The 17120-nt window shown below is 41.6% G+C and overlaps 1 protein-coding gene across 1 annotated transcript in view; it reads right to left on the bottom strand.

Annotated features, from left to right (window-relative positions):
• Nucleotides 1-17120, bottom strand: part of LOC144688627 (solute carrier family 12 member 5-like) — a 742161-nt gene that overhangs the window by 386081 nt on the left and 338960 nt on the right. The window contains exon 2 of the mRNA XM_078555421.1: nt 13630-13724. Within this exon, the coding sequence (XP_078411547.1) occupies nt 13630-13724 (95 nt within the window). The remainder of the gene's footprint in view (nt 1-13629; nt 13725-17120) is intronic.

The raw sequence follows: 17120 nt of genomic DNA, 5'->3' as shown, positions 1-17120 counted from the left end.
GTGCTAGTACTAGTGACTTGTGCTCCAGAACTAGCTGCACCCTAGCCATTCTAGTCCAGTACAGTTATAACACTGGCAGCTACTTGATAATGTGGAAAATTGCTGAGCGACGTTCTGTCCACAAGAATCAAGAGGAATTCAATCCAGCCAATTACCACCCCCCCATCAGTCTACTCTCGATCATTAGCAAAGTGATGGAAGATGTCATCAACAGTGCTATCAAACGGCACTTACTGACCAATAATCTGCTCACTGATGTTCAGTTTGGATTCCAACAGGGCCACTCAGCTCCTGACCTCATTAAAGCCTTTGTCCAAACGTGGGTAAAAAATCTGAACTCAAGAGGTGAGGTGAGAGTGATTGCCCTTGACATCAAGCATTTGACTGAGTGTGGCATCAAGAAACCCGGGAAAAATTGAAGTCAATAGGAATCATGGAGAAAACTCTCCAATGCACTGGTTGGAGTCATACCTAGCATAAAGGAATTTGGTTGTTGTTGTTGGAGGTCAACTAGCCCCAGGGCATTGCTGCACAAGTTCCTCAGGGTAGTGTCCAAGGACCAATCATTTTCAGCTTCTTCATCAATGACCTTTCCTCCAACATGAGATCAGAAATGGGGGTGTTAATTGATGATTGCACAATGTTCAGCACCATTCGCAACTCCTCAGATACTGAAACAGTCTGTGTCCAGATGCAGCAAAGCCTGAACAACATTCAAATTGGACTGATAAATGGCAAGCACAATTTGTGCCATGCCACACAAGTGCCAGGCAATGACCATCTCCAACAAGAGTGAATCTCCCCTTGACTTTCAATGGCACTATCATGGTTGAATCTGTTTTGTCATGTGTTTGGAAACTAGACGAGATTTTTGGGGGCTTGTTTATTTTCCCAAAGTAAAATGCTTGACACTGTAGTTTGTCCACTGGAACCTCTGCATGACATGAGAGCTTCTCATTCCTCCAGATCTCTACAATTCAATCATGTGGTGTTACCTCATCATTACATCAGCATCCTGTACTTCTAATGTTCACCCTTAACTCTACATCACCCCCCCCAAAGTTTTTATCCCATTTATATGCACACTCCTACATCTCCCCCAATGTTTCAGACTTCACAGCGTCGGTCTCTGAGGTGCCTTGACCAATCTCCCTGATCTCTTTCTGAAGTTGAGGACATTCCGCACTCTCTCTCCTGTCAGTGAGGGTGTTCTTCCCCTGGGTGGCTGTAGAGCTTTGTCTTGTTTCTTCTTCTTTTTCTCCAGCAGGATCTGAGTTGTGAGCCTAAGTTTCTACTGGCTTTCTTTCCAAGGATATTAAGCTGCTGCAGTTTCTCCTTATAGTTCCCTGGTCTGCCTCAATCCTGAATGATCTCGGTTATGGAGCTCTTTTGATTATTATGTCTTCTTTCTGTTGGTCTCGTACCCATAGTCTCTCCCCAGGCTTCAGCACTGGTAACTCTCATGCTCTGTGCCTGAGATTAAAGTTACAAGCCTGTTTGTTTCTCTGTTCTTCCTCACGTTGTTTTACCCTCCCGTGGTCATTTAAGGTGATATTAGGTTTTACTTTCTGTTGCAGAGGTGGAAGTGGTGTTCTCAATCTCCTTCCCATTAACAACTCTGATGGTGAGAATCCATTTTGTAGTGGTGTGGTTTGGTAACTAAGGAGACCTAAATTAAGACCTTCATTCTTCTTCATCAAGTCTTAGATGGTTTGTACATCTCCTTCAGTTTCTCCGGTTGCCTGAGGGTAATGAGGTGAGCTGGTTATGTGAATGAATCTGTACTCCTTTGCAAAATTTTGGTGTGTGTGTGTGATTTAATTGAATTGGAGACAGCTGGTCTGGGGGCTTTGATTCATCAAAAGAAGCTAGGCTTGAATTGCTAAATATGTAAACATGGCTGAAGTCTTAGAATGAGGTGAGGAGAATTTGCAATTTTAGATAAATCAGGGTAGTTTGAATTTCAAAGAGATGGTAGGGTGTTACACCTAGCCAGAGAAGCTAGGCCAAACAATGTGTTTATTTTTCCCAAAGGTTACTGGTAATATTAGCACCATGAAAATATTTACATTATGAGGAAGGTAAAGTTCCAAAGACATATGGGAACAATGGGATTTACGTTCAAAAGGAGAAACAGGTATAAAGGAGAAGAGGCTATGCGTCAGGGAAGGCATTGTAAGATCTACCAGAAGTGCGAAAAGCCTCCAGTATTTGTGCATGAAGCCTGCGGTCTATAGAAACTGAAGCTGGGAAAAACCATTTTGAATTCTATTGGGTGTAACTGGAAACCAGATTAAGTAGGGGTTTTAGGAGTTATTATGGTAGTAATTTGGAGACCTATGTATGTGCTTGAAACCTTTTCTTTTGTTAATAAATGTTTAATTTAGTTTTCTAAAGTCTTTGTGGACTTAATACTACTGAATTCAGGGCATGCATCTCAAAATGAATACAAATTGCAAAACTGTTGTGATAGCGGGATCATGTTTCCCTTGCAGATTCGATCTGCCTGGCACACGTCATCTGCCACATCTTAACACCGTGAAGAATTCCATGATTGAATGATTGATTCCACTGTGATCCTGTGCAATCTCTTCACATCAATCCACCTTGTGTAGTAACCAGTGATGATAAGGAATATCTTACCTTTAAAATCAAATAAACCCATCTCCTAGGCTTCTATGGCCTTGATGGAAAAGTAGGAGGTGATAATGGCTCTTTTTGCTCTTGGATGTTCAATGCACATGTAAGACAATTATAAATCATTTCTTGAGGCATAGTAAACTGGTCTATGTTTAATTCCTCTCTGTACTTGAAAGAATACTTCACCCAGGCCAGTAGACAGTGCATCTGCTGCTACTATGGTCAGTTGTTCTGGGTTGTAATGTGCCAAAATTTCAGAGGAAATTAAAAGATTTTCAATTTTCTCAGAAGCATTTTGCTGGTCCACATTCTAGCACCACTGTTGACCCTGTCTTAACAGCTGTCTCAAAGGCTCATTGACCTCTGCCAAATTTGATAGGAACTTGCCTACTTGGTTGACCATCCTGAGGAATCTCTGAAGCTCAGGGATGTTCCTGGGTTGTGGAAACTCTCTAATTACCTTGTTTTTTGTGAGTCAACTGTTATTCCAGAGGCTTGTACAATGTGACCTAGAAATTTATCATACATTTGGCAAACTCACATTTTCATTCAATATCAGACCTGCATCTTCTAAGACTTTCAAGGTCACTCTATCTCTACAGTCATGATCTTCTCTCCTGGAAAAATGTACAAGTATGTCTTCCATATGGCATATTACTCCTTCCATGCCTTCTAGAGTGTGAGACAATGTTCTCTGGAAAATATCAGGAACAGGTACAATTCCAAAGTGATAATGACTGAAGAGTGTTTATAAAAGTAGTCAGCAATCTGGATTCTTTGTCCAAATGCAACTATCAAAATCTGTTGTTTTCATCCAATTTGGTGAATAGAGTACTCTTTGCTCGTTTGGCAAGACTTTCATCCACTGAAAGCATCAACCGGATCTCATGTTCCACTGATTTGTTTAGTTGAATTAAATCCATGCATATTCTAATTGAGCCGTTTGGCTTTGGGACCATGACCATTCCGGAACACCCTTTTGTTGGCATGGTTACTGATGAGATAACCCATTGTTCTAGCATGTTCTCAACTTCACCCTTGTCATTGCTTTACCTTTGTCCAAAAGTGGGTGAGGGCCTTTTCTTGGTGTAAAGAGACAAATTGGATTAGCATCAGCTCGTAGAGTGACACAGCACTCAAGTCTTCAGTTTTCCCAAGCCTGTAAATAATCTTGGAACTTCATCCATGAATGTACTGCTGTAATTCTCACCAGCAACTTTATCAACGTTATCGGTTAGCTTCATGTTTAAGCATGCCTTCCCACTTAGTAAAGAAGCTTCTTGATTCTGGATGACATACAGAGATTCAATGATTTCTCGATCTTTGTACTTCAATTTTGCCATGTGATGGCCTATGACTTTCAATGTAGTCCCACTTGGACCCTGTAACTTGATGGATGAAGGCTGTAGTGTAATGTGCCAAAGCCATTTCACTTTGTCGCATAAGAGAGAAACTCTTGCCCCTGTGTCTAAGTCAAACACTGTGGGCAGTTCATCCGCTTCAAGTTTCATACTCCAGTATTTAATTTCCATTTCATTTACTTCCCCTAGGTCAGTTATTTCCTTTCTCCATGGTTCTCCCAATTCTTGTATGTGGTTTGGCTTTAATATTTTTTCCTTCTTGGAGTTTGATGGTGTTTTAGGTCAGCAGGCAGTTTTAAAATGTTCTGTTTTTCCCAGTTGTGGCACTCGCTCCTTCTGCTGAGCATCCTTCCCACTTGCGCAGGTTTGTCCTGCCACACCAAGAGCACTTCAAGATGGTAGTTGGTGCTCTTTTCCCCATTTTCACAGGCTTCTACTTTGGTGCACTTTCCCTTTTATGGCCCATATACTGAACGGCCTCAATCATTCTTTTGCATGGGACCTCACCTTTTCCGCGAACAAACACTCACTCCATTTTGCTTTCTGAGCTCAGTTTGTGTCACGATTTGTATTGCCTTGACTAGAGTTAAATCCTCTCCTGCCTGCAAGAGACCTGATAGAGCTTCACCTAAGGCCCCAAATGCTATTCAATCACAAATCAATTCATCCATCAATATTCCCTAGTCACAATTTTCTGCTAACCTGTATAGATCATTGATAAACAAAACCATGCTTTCACCTGGCCTTTGGTTTCGCTTGTTAACTTTCGCCCTTTCTACAATTAAATTTTTTCAAACACTTAAATATAAATCAAATGCTTGCAGGACTTCTTCATAAGAAATTGAAGCCTCATCGATTCCCTGTCTCACTATTACATTGTCAGCAATAGCTCCAACTGCATAGAGTAATGTACTAATCTGAGCTTTTTGTTCTTTTTTGTGCAAACCAGAAGCAATTCTATATCTGGAAAATCACTTTCTCCAGTTGTCCCAGTGCTGAGCGTATTGCGATCCTTCAGCATTCCGGTTCTGGGAGTGGTAGTGTGGATTCCATGCTTGTACCAAGCCCTGAAATTGTTGCTGCTTCACTGGTGCTGCTTGTTTATTCTGGTGTGTGCTCACTGCTGTCTGGACTTTGTGTCTGTGTCTCAGCTTGCATCTGCTGTACCAGTGATGCTCTGACTTTTTGGCGAGTTGTGAATCTGTTCCTTTCATATTTCTTTTAAGAGCTTCCTGATTTGTCAGGTCTGTAGCTGCTTCTTGGAGTTTTTTTCTGGGTTTTTTGCTTGCTGTCTGCTGCCACCATGTTTCATTGTATGTTCGGGGTCTAGATGGAGTTCTTCGGGCTTGTCTATTCTCCCACTGTAAGCTTTCAAGACTGTAGTTTATTAAAATCATTTATCTTTATTTACAACTGCTATATGCATCTTGGGACCTCTGCATGAGGTTAGAACCTCTCCTTCCTCCGGATCTCTGTTACTTAATCATATGATCTTAAATCATCATTACATCAGCTGCATGAACCATTGCCCTTTGATTCACTGATGCTAAATGGATCAAGCTCTGTGACTGGCTCCCTGCTGGGCTGCTGCCTCCTACTTAGGGATAAGAACATAGGAATAAGAAATAGGAACAGGGGTAGACCATTCAGCCCCTCGAGCCTGCTCTGCCATTCAACAAGATCATGACTGATCTTCTTGTGTTTCAATTTCCACATTCCCATCTAACCCTGATAACCTTCGAGTCCCTTGCCTAACAAGAATCTATCTACCTCTGCCTTAAAAATATTCAATGTCCCACCTCCACCACCTTCTGAGGCAGAGAGTTCCAAAGTCACACAACACTCTGAGAGAAAAAAATTCTCCTCATCTCTGTCCTAAAAGGGTGACACCTAATTTTAAAACAGTATCCTCTAGTTCTGGACTCACCCACAAGGGGAAACATCCTTTCGACGTCCACCTTGTCAGGGCCGTTCAGGACCTTGTATACTTCAATCTAATCACCCCTCACTCTTCTAAACTCCAGTGGAAACAAATCCAGTATGTTCAACCTTTCCTCATAAGACAGCCCACTCATTCCAGGTATCAATCTAGTAAACCTCCTTTGAACCGCCTCCGATGCATTTACATCCTTCCTTAAATAAGGAGACCAAAACTGCACACAGTATTCGAGATGCGGTCTCACCAATGCCCTATATAACTGAAGCATAACATCCTTACTTTTATGTGCAATCCTTCTCATAATAAAGGTATTATTCCATTAGCATTCTTAATTACTTGCTGCAGCTGCATACTAACTTTTTGTGGCTACTGTACTAGAACAACTAGATCCCTCTGCACCTCAGAATTATGCAGCCGTTCTCCATTTAAGTAGTACACTGCTTTTTTGTTCTTCCTGCCAAAGTGAACAACTTCACATTTTCCCACATTAAACTCCATTTGCCAGATCTTTGCCCACTCACTCAACCGATCTATATCCATCTACAACCTCCTTAAGTCCTCTTCACAACATACTTTCCTACCTATCTTTGTGTCATCTGCAAATTTAGCTACCATGTCTTCACTCCACTCATCTAAGTCATTGATGTAAATCGTAAAAAGTTGAGGCCCAGTACAGACCCTGTGGGACTCCACTCGTCACAACCTGCCAATTTGAAAAAGACCCATGTCTGCATACTCTCTGCTTTCTGCCTGCCAGCCAACCTTCTGTCCATGCTGATATGTTACCCACTACACCATGCACTTTTATTTTCTGTAATAATCTTTGATGTGGCACTTTATCAAATGTCTTTTGGAAATCCAAGTACAGTATGTGTACAGGCTACCCTTTATCCACTGCGCATGTTACTCCTTCAAAAAACACCAAGAAATTAGTTAAACATGATTTTTCTTTCACAAAACCATGCTGACTCTTTCGAATTGCCTTGAGCTCTTTTAAGTGCCCAGCTATAACCTCCTTAATGATCAATTCTAACACCTTCCCCACTACAGGCATCAAGCTAATTGGCCCACAGTTTCCTGTTTTCTTCCTCCCTCCCTTCTTGAATATAGGGGTTATATTTGCGAATTTTGGAAAATTAACACCAGTGCATCGACTATCTTATTAGCCACCTCTTTTAAGACCCTAGGATGTAATCCATCGGGATCCAGACACTTGCCAACCTGCAGCTCCATCAATTTGGTCAGTACCATTTCCCTAGTGATTTCAATTTCACCAAGTTCCCTTCTCCCGTTCACCTCCTGATTTGCAGCTATTACTGGAATCTTTTTTGTATCCTCTATAGTGAACACAGAAGCAAGATATTTGTTCATTTCTTCCACCATTTCCTTATTATCTACTATTAACTCCCCACTGTCACTCTCTAGAGGACCAACGCTCACTTTACTTACTCTTTTCCTTTTTAAGCACCTGTAGAAACTCTTGTTATCTGTTTTTACATTGTGTGTGTGTGCGTGTGTGTGTGTGTGCACGCGCGTGTGAGTAGGGATGGGGGTGGTGGTGGTTATCTTGTCCAGGGAAGCAGCATGGACAGCAGGGAAACTGGTAAATTAGAAATAAATTATCAGTCATCTTTGTTAAGAGGGCTGAGGGGGGAGAAATTTATTCCTGGGGAAGGTGGGAGACCTGGCCAAACACTCCCCAACCCCCACAACAGCAACACACACCAGAGTTTCTAACCCATGTGTGGTAGATTAATAGTGTTGGATCCCACTGCCTCTCCATACTGTGGCAGAATGAACCATGGAAGTCACCAGCAAGCAGATTCTTGCATTGTGATTTGTGCAAGTTCAGGGGACTATGTTTCAAAACTGTTCAGAATAACCTTAGTTTAGAGAGACTCATAGCAAGAACAAATTGCATTCTTTGCCTTTAACATGGGAAAACATCCCAGAGGCATTTAACAAGAGTAGGGTCAAACATGAATTGCACATCAAGCCAAAGAAATAGATATTTGAAGGGATGACTGGAAGATTGGTCAAAAAGGTAGGATTTGAGGAGGATCTTAAATGACAAGAGTGAGGAAGAGAGGTGAAGAGATTTAAGGAGGAAATTCCAGAGCTTAGGGTCTATGTCGCTGAATGCACGGCCCCCAGTGGTGAGTTTGCACAAGAGGCAAGAGATGGAGGAACACAAAGTCCTCAGAGGGCTTTGGGTGGGAGAAGAGTAGAGAATGAGAAGTCCAAGACTATGAAGGGACTTGAACACAAGAATGAGAATGTTTTAATTTGAGGCATTGGTAGACTGGGAACCAATAAATACAGGCGTCTAATAAATGTTGTGTGTTTAAACCTGCTGATATTCTCCATTACTGTGCTTTTAGATTTTAGTTCCAAAACCAGCTGGCTCTGGGACTGTCAGCTGCTGACAAATGTGCTGGGTCTACTTGTTTTTTGGGGCTTCGGGTGAGGTGGGGCAAGTGATGAAAGCAGAGAGCCCCACTGAGATTACAAACTATCAGTCCATCTTCCAAATATTGCTCCATGTTTAAGCTATGGATTCCAACAGAATGTCAATTTTGGAAGATCTCTGAGTATTTGGCAGCTGTTCTGCAAGTTTCAAGATACGTTTGTTTCCTTTTGGCACAGGAACCACACACTCCTCTGGGAATGCAGAGAGCTGCCCTATGCATTCACATATTATAATAGATACTTAACACGCTGCTCCAGAACCTGGAGATTTAGACAGGTATTGCCACTGTTTTAATCACTTCTTTTGCCAGAAAAAATACAAAGAGGCAAATACCATGATGATAAGGGGAAGAGAAGGGAAAAATAGGAGAAAACCTGAATAAAGCAGAACAATTTTAAAGTGAAACTTACTTTTTTTAACTTACTCTTCAAAACAATAAGGACAAGAAATGGTACAAATGGGATATTGTGAGAATGAATTCAATTGAACAGCCTGAAAAAGAACTTTCTACTGAAGACTCAGTGGGTTGATGCATTCCATAGTGTAGTACTGAAGAAAACAGGCCAGTAACATTCCAGCTATGAAGACTGGTCTGTGTTGAATTCATTTCTCTCTGCTATGGGAATACGGAGTGTTCTGCAAACTAACCTTAGCATCCTCAGACTGGGAAGAGAGGAATCAGCCAGTGAGTATATTTCTAATTGTTGGCTAGTTGGCCTTGCTAATAAATATACATTTGGGTAAGCATAGCATCAGGTTCACCCATGATACTCCAAGGTTGAACAACCTGTTAGCACTCACACATTGAAAAACAATCAGTTATCAAGGTACTGGAGAGCAACCAGTGATCATGGAACCATTCAGCCTGAGGAAAGGTGTAAATACAGGATAAAGATACAGTGGAACCATATTGCATAGATTAGGATTTTATTTCAGTGAAAATAGAAGATTGAAAGGTGACTTAATTGAGATGTTCACAGTCATTAAAAGATTTGGCATGGTAGTTAGAGAGAAACTGTTTCCTCTAGTGGAGAATCCACAAGGGGTCACAAAAAAGAGAATTGCCCAGCTCTAATCTTAATATTATGTCCCCTTGTTGTGAATTACCCCACCAGATGAAATTGTTTCTCTCTATCTCCAATATCATATTGTTTCATGATCTTAAACATTCAGGGTATGACATCAGAAAGCACTTCCTCTCACAAATGACTGTGAAAAATTGGAATTCTCTTCTTAAAAAGCTGCGGAGGCAAGGTCAATTGAAAATTTCAAAATTGATATTGATAGATTTTTGTTAGTTAAGGGTATTAAGAGGTGTGGAACCAAAATGGTTACATGGAGTTAAGGTACCAATCCACAGTGATCTTACTGAATGATGAAACAGGCTCCTCCTGTTCCAATTCCTATGTTGTTACTTCAGAAATTCTAAATGATAAAAGGCTACTTGTAGCAGTGTGAACAGTTCCAAAATTCAGTTTAGACAGTATAGGATGGGGAGGGGAGGTGTGGCCAGGGTGGGGGGTTGGTAGGCAGAGGTGGGTATGCGTTTTGATGGAGAGGCTTGGGGGGTGGAATGGGGGGTAAGGTAGGACCCACAGGGGCCAGACCTTTGGGGTGCGCACCCGATGTTAAAAGGAGGCCTTTGATGAGGCACCTCCCCACTACTCTGTTAATGTTGCATTCCTGTCACAATGAAGTGCATGCTCTAGTTGTAAGTCAGCAGCTGTTGCTAACTGGGGAAAGGTTATGGTATTATTCTTAACTATATATAAGAACTGTTTCCATCTGTGTGGGGATAAGGAAAAGGGTTTCTGTGCCTATGTTATCTGGGTTTTGGGAATAAACCTATGTTAAAGAAGGACTGGGTCCAGATTCCTCCTTTACTCAGTGAATGAGAAGCATATTTTAACACCCGCTCCCCGCTCGAGGCCTGAGCAGGTTCACTTTTCCGGTTTCCCTGCCTCTAACCCACTCCTGCCAGCCTGAAAATTGATGATGGGTGGGAAATGGCTCTTAAATAGTCATTAATTGGCCACTTAAGGACCACAACTGGGGCAAGAGATGGGGTGCGAGGTGTTGGGGGAGCACCTAGGCCTCACCCATCCCAGTGTAAAAATGCAGAGAAGTTGGGGCAGGCGAGAGCCCAGTGGGAAAGCCATCCAAAATATTTTACAGCCACCCCTGCCTACACACCTGCCAGTAGAGGAACGTAAAATTCTGACCATTACCTCACCCTTAACCTTCCTGTGAGTTTCGTGAAGTAGCTACATTTGCACATTAATTGTCCAATAAACTTACCAGAGTATGTTGCCTAGTGATTACTAAGTCAAATACCCTTTTAACAAAGTGATAATAATTGCAATCAAATTCTCTGACCCAGAAAAGGGTAAATTAAAGAGTGTGGAGCCTCATTCTTTCAGGCAATTGCTGTTGGGGATTTTATAAAAGTCAATTCTTTTTTCTTACTTTTCCTTTCTGTCACTTTTTTCTCTCTCAATTCAATTTTCCTTTCCCTTTCTTATTTCTCTTTCTGACCTGATTGACTTTGAATTCACCCACTCTAATTCACCCCATCTTCTCAGTCCTCCCCTCTGTTTATTTATTCATCCTTAATTCTCATTGGATGCATTGATGATACTGTCATTCCCAGGATCCCAGTTATCATGTGGCCCTCATTGTGCCCTTCTCAGCTCACATTTCCACCAAACTAAAAAGCAAAAAAGTATTTTGAATTGAAGAGTGCAGGAAAAAGTTTAACTATCCAGGCATGCCATGAGATGCCTCATTCCAGCAAATTCTGAGCCATAGGGATGGGTCTTGCTAATCTGCGGCACCTCACACTGCATGCCATTAGTTAAACCCTTTTTTGCACCTTTCTGCAAAAAAAATCTTTTGCCCTGAATTTCTGTTCAAGTTTAATGAATGTACAAATCCAGCAAATTCTAAAAAATAATGGGAAGACTAAGAGTGGGGCATGATGCCTGTGTAGAACTAATGATGGAGCAGCATAAATCAACCAGCAAGTTCTGGAGATTCACACCTCATGCCTTATCTCAAGAATCTCTTGCACTTGTCAATTGATTTGTACATTACTAATGGGGTGCGTTGTTAACATAACATTATTTTTCTAGCAAGGTCAGACGCAACATATCCATGCTACTATTTAGATAAGGCAAAAGAACAGACTAACTGTGTTCTAATATACTTGAAAAAATATTTCAGTGGCGGGCAGGTAATTATCAGTTTGCACAGAATACAAACAAACACGTGAATTAGGAGCAGGGGTAGGCCAATTAGCCTCTTGAGCCTGCTCCGCTTTTCATAGCTGATCTGATTGTAACCTGAACTCCATATTCCCACCTATCCCCGATAACTTTTCACCCCCTTGCTTATCAAAAATCTATCAACCCCTGCCTTGAAATTATTCAAGGACTCTGCTTCCACCGTCTTTTGAGGAAGAAAGTTCTAAAGACTCACAACGCTCTGAGAGAAAAATGTTTTCCTCATCTCTGTCTTACATAAGCAACACCTTATTTTGGAACAGTGACCTCCTGGTTCTAGATGCTCCCACAAGAGGAAGCATCCTCTCCACATCCATCCTGTTAAGACCCCACAGGATCTTATATGTTTCAATCAAGTCATCTTTTACTCTTCTAAACTCCAGTAGATACAAGCCTAGTCTGTCCAACCTTTCCTCATCAGACAACCCACCCATTCCAGGTATTAGTCCAGTAACCCTTCTCAGAACTGCTTCCAATGCATTTACATCCTTCCTTAAATAAGGAGACCAATACTTTACAAAATACTCCAGATGTGGTCTCACCAATGCCCTGTATAACTGAAACATAGCCTCCCTACTTTTGTATTCAATTCCCCTCACAATAAACGATAACATTCTATTAGTTTTCCTAATTATTTGCTGTATCTGCATACTAGCATTTTGTGATTCGTGCAGCCAGATCCCTCTGCATCTCAGGAATTCTGCAATCTCTCACCATTTAGATAATATGCTTCTTTTTTATTTTTCCTGCCAAAATGGACAATTTCACATTTTCCCACATTATATTCCATTTGCCAGATCTTTGTTCACTCGCTTAGCCTACATATACTCCTTTGTAGTTTCCTTATGTCCTCTTCACGACTTACTTTCCTACCTATCTTTGTATCATCAACAAATTTAGCAGCCATATCTTCAAGTCCCTTCATCCAAGTCATTAATATAGATTGTAAAAAGTTGAGGCTCTAGCGCTGGTCCCTGTCGCACACCACTTGTTTGTTACATCATGCCAACCAGAAAATGGCCCATTTATGCCTACTCTCTGTTTCTTGTTAACTAGCCAATCTTATGTCCATGCCAGTATGTTACCCCTACACCATGAGCTCTTATTTTCCGCAATAATCTTTGATGTGGCATCTTATCAAATGCCTTCTGGAAATCTAAGTACATTACACCCGCCCCCTGTTCCCCTTTATTCACAGCACATGCGACTCCTTCAAAGAACTCCAATAAATTGGTTAAACATGATTTCCCTTTCACAAAACCATGTTGACTCTGCCTGGTTACTTTGATTTTTTTCTAAGTGCCTTGCTATAAGGTTTTTAATAATAGCTTCTAACATTTTCCCTATGACATATGTTAAGCTAACTGGCTCGTAGTTTCCTGTTTTCTGTCTCCATCCTTTTTTGAATAAAGCAGTTACATTCATGATTTTCCAGTCTAATGGAACCTATCCCAAATCCAGGGAATCTAACTGAATCAGGCACTAGCTGGCAAAAGTTTTGGACTAAGAATTACAAGAAGGGACTGAGATCGAAATGCAAAGACATTACTCTTCATAAAACATTATAGGATACTTACGGGTGCAGTGTACACCTGTACAATATTTGCAGCTGATCAGCAAATGATAAACCAGTCATTAGAACTGTTGAGCGATAGTCACTCAACTAGCATAATGTTGCAACTTGATCTTGAGCAAAAAACTGCAGAGGAACAGGATTTGAACTTTGAACACATTCTGTTCCAACACATAGACACATGTGACTCATTGTAATAGTACCTGCAAGTTGGCCGAGAACAAGGTGGCAGATGGCTGACTACATCACCTTATTTAGAGTCTTAATTTGTCACACTGAGACACTAAAATCCTTTAAATTAGTGTCAGAACTCTCTCAGCTAAATGGATGGAATTTGGCGTTTGCTGTAAATTGTCTTACTGTACCTCAAAAAGAGCCATATTTTTCCCATCATACTCTTTTCCTTTTTCAGCTTCTGTACTGTTAATGAAGGGACTGCTCTCCTTGGGGTTTCCATCTCCTGCAATAAAACAAACAAAAGAGAAGCACTGATAAGAATGTGTTCAGTAAGGAAAAGAAGTTACACATGTATAAACAGCCAATCCACACTGTACACAAACATAAAAATCAGTCTAAATGAGTCTAATGCACTCATTACAAAAGTGACCATTTCGTACTAGTTTGGGTATGGTTGCAGCAGCATGCTGACTGCATTTTTTTGAAGGTAATATTTCTTGCTAGATGGCATTCCAAAATGAACAGTTGAACACAGAAAACAAGGTAAGGCAGTTCAGTCAACTAAGTTATCCAAAATCTGCTTTACATAACAATGGTTGGAAAGGTGGAAATGCTAAGAAACACTTTCCACAACATCTATAACCACACCAATCATTTAGTGCCTTTAAGATAAGAAAGTATCCTACAGTGCTTCACAATGGGTGGATAGAAGGGCCCCTTCAAAAACACTGCTGGGAGTAGATTAGAAGACACAAGCAAACATAAATTAGATGAAAACAAAAAGCTAAAAGCTACTGCGGATGCTGGAAATCCAAAATAAAAACAGAATTACCTGGAAAAACTCAGCAGGTCTGGCAGCATCGGTGGAGAAGAAAACAGTTGACGTTTCGAGTCCTCATGACCCTTCGGCAGAACTGAAGTATAGTTAGGAGAGACGTGAAATATAAGCTGGTCTAAGGTGGGGGGCGGGGGGAGAGAAAAGTTGAGGTTGGGGTGGTTGTAGGGATAAGCAAGCAGTGATAGGAGCAGATAATCAAAAGATGTCACAGACAAAAGGATCAAAGAGGTGTTGAAGGTGGTGATATTATCTTTTAGTAAACACCTTGTCAAACACCAGGAGAGAAATGGAAAGCAATGAAGGTGAACAGGGCAGAAGAGACAGGCGGAAATCCTGTCGGAGAACAGAGCAGTACTTCTTCAGCCGAAGGGTCATGAGGACTCAAAACGTCAACTCTTTTCTTCTCCACCGATGCTGCCAGACCTGCTGAGCTTTTCCAGGTAATTCTGTTTTTGTTTTGGATTTCCAGCATCTGCAGTAGCTTTTAGCTTTTTGTTTTTATCTCTGTGTTTAATTGACTGCCACCTCTCTTCAAGAAATGCCCTCCCTGAAGAAGTACTGCTCTGTTCTCCGACAGGATTTCCGCCTGTCTCTTCTGCCCTGTTCACCTTCATTGCTTTCCATTTCTCTCCTGGTGTTTGACAAGGTGTTTACTAAAAGCTAATATCACCACCTTCAACACCTCTTTGATACTTTTGTCTGTGACATCTTTTGATTATCTGCTCCTATCACTGCTTGCTTATCCCTACAACCACCCCACCCTCAACTTCTCTCTCCCCCTGCCCCCCACCTTAGACCAGCTTATATTTCACCTCTCTCCTAACTATACTTCAGTTCTGCCGAAGGGTCATGAGGACTCGAAACGTCAACTGTTTTCTTCTCCACCGATGCTGCCAGACCTGCTGAGTTTTTCCAGGTAATTCTGTTTTTGTTATGAATTAGATGAAGTAGGATTTAGAGAGGCTATCGGAAACAAGGAAAGATGAAGCAAGGTACAGACAATTTAGAAGAGAATTCCCGAAAATAGGACCATAGTGCCTAAAGGCTCTGTTATCGATGGCTGAACGGAGGAAAGAGAAGTAGTCTAGACTCTAGAACAGGGTATGGTTCAGCCTGGGATATAGGATGGAAAGGAACTGCACAGATAAGGTAGAGTGAGATCTTAGAGAATTTGCAGTCAAGGATTAGGTTGGTAAAGTCAATTTGTTTGTGAATGGAAAGCTGGTAGAGGCAAACGAACATAGGGGCGATATGTATTCTGGACATAAGGGGATAAAATGTGGGCAGTGGAATTTTGGGTAAATTTCTGCATAGAGGGAAGAATTTTTTGCTTGCCGGACGGGTGCGCTCCCAACCCAAACCAGAGTAAAATGGCGCACGATGACATCAGGCAAGCATCCCGACGTCATCACGCACTCACGCGATATTTCAGTCGGCAGGCATGTGCGGGAGTCAGTAGCATGTGGGCCGACAATTAAGTGGCCTATTAAGGTCCTTAATCAATTAATTGACTAGAATTTATAGCTGCCTGTCCAACCGTTCAGTTGGCAGGCAGGCGAAAAGGACAAGCGGCCTTTGCATTTTTGGCTAAATTGCCCAGGTGGGATGAGGTTTCGACCAGTAATTTTTAAAAATTCTTTAACACTCATATTTAACATGTCCCTGCTCAAGTGACAAAGTCACATGAGGGGACATGTTTTCATTATTTTTAATATCCTTATTTATTATTTTTTAAATCTTCAGCTCCCTGAGGCAGCTCTGTGCCTCAGGGAGCTTTTACTGCGCGCATACGTGATCTTCAGCACTCGCGCTCCTCCCACCCCCACCCTGGCAATGCCCGCGCTGCAGCCCACGATTGACGCTGGATGGTCGTTAATTAGCCAGCCACCATGAAATCGTGGTTGGGGCCCGATCTTGGGCGGCAGTCGACTTCCCAACCGCTCCCAGGCCTGCCCACTGAGCCTGCCCAATGACTGGAAAATCCTTGCCATATAATTCGGAGCTCAGGAGGCTATCAAACAAACTAGGAAGCTGAGGAGAGGACAGAATGAGAAATTGCAGGCACAGCAACTAACAAGAACAAAACAGATATCCTTCAGCCTTCCAATTATTTAGCTGGAGGAAGTTTTTACGCATCCTTAACTTAATGTTGGACTAGTGGTCAGAGAGGTTGGGAACAAATCAAGGGAACATGTGGTGGAGGCAGGTTCAAGTCTGGCTTTCCAAAGAAAATTGAATCACTATTTGAAAAGGAAAGAAATTCCAAGGTTATGTGAAAAAAAGCAGGGGAGTGACACGAGGTGAATTACTCTTGCAGAAAGTCGGCACAGATACGATGGGCCAAATTGCCTCCCTCTGTGCTGTAACCATTCTATGATATGATAGTATGATAGTATGGTGATGGAGAGGTAAAGCTGAGTGTCAACATATGTGTGGAAGCTGACCCATATAGTGTGGATTCAGGTTGTAACAAAATACATAATCACAACAGTGCGCATGACACATAGTGATTCTCCAACTGGTATTCTGCACTGGGTTGAATAACATGTTAAAAGAAATAAAAGGCCAACTTTAAAACTCACATAGGTGGAAGATTGTTCTCACTGCTCAGAAACTTGGAGTGCAATTGCTCTTCACCAGTAATGTAAAAGGGGCCCGTACCTAATCTGTAACCCATTTTACACCATGCTTGATTTTGTTTGCCACTGAAGTCAACAGAGAAGAATATTGGGAGTAGAGCAAAACAGACTGCATATTTTCTATAGGATTAATTCACACTGCTGACAAATACCAATCTCAGCCACCGTAAGCATTAGAATGTTCCACAATATTTTTATTTCC

Source organism: Cetorhinus maximus, chromosome 13 (genome assembly GCF_964194155.1).
Source record: "Cetorhinus maximus chromosome 13, sCetMax3.hap1.1, whole genome shotgun sequence".
Taxonomy (NCBI): domain Eukaryota; kingdom Metazoa; phylum Chordata; class Chondrichthyes; order Lamniformes; family Cetorhinidae; genus Cetorhinus; species Cetorhinus maximus.
Note: the sequence above shows the minus strand (reverse complement) of the source record. Positions and strands in the feature narration are given on the sequence as shown.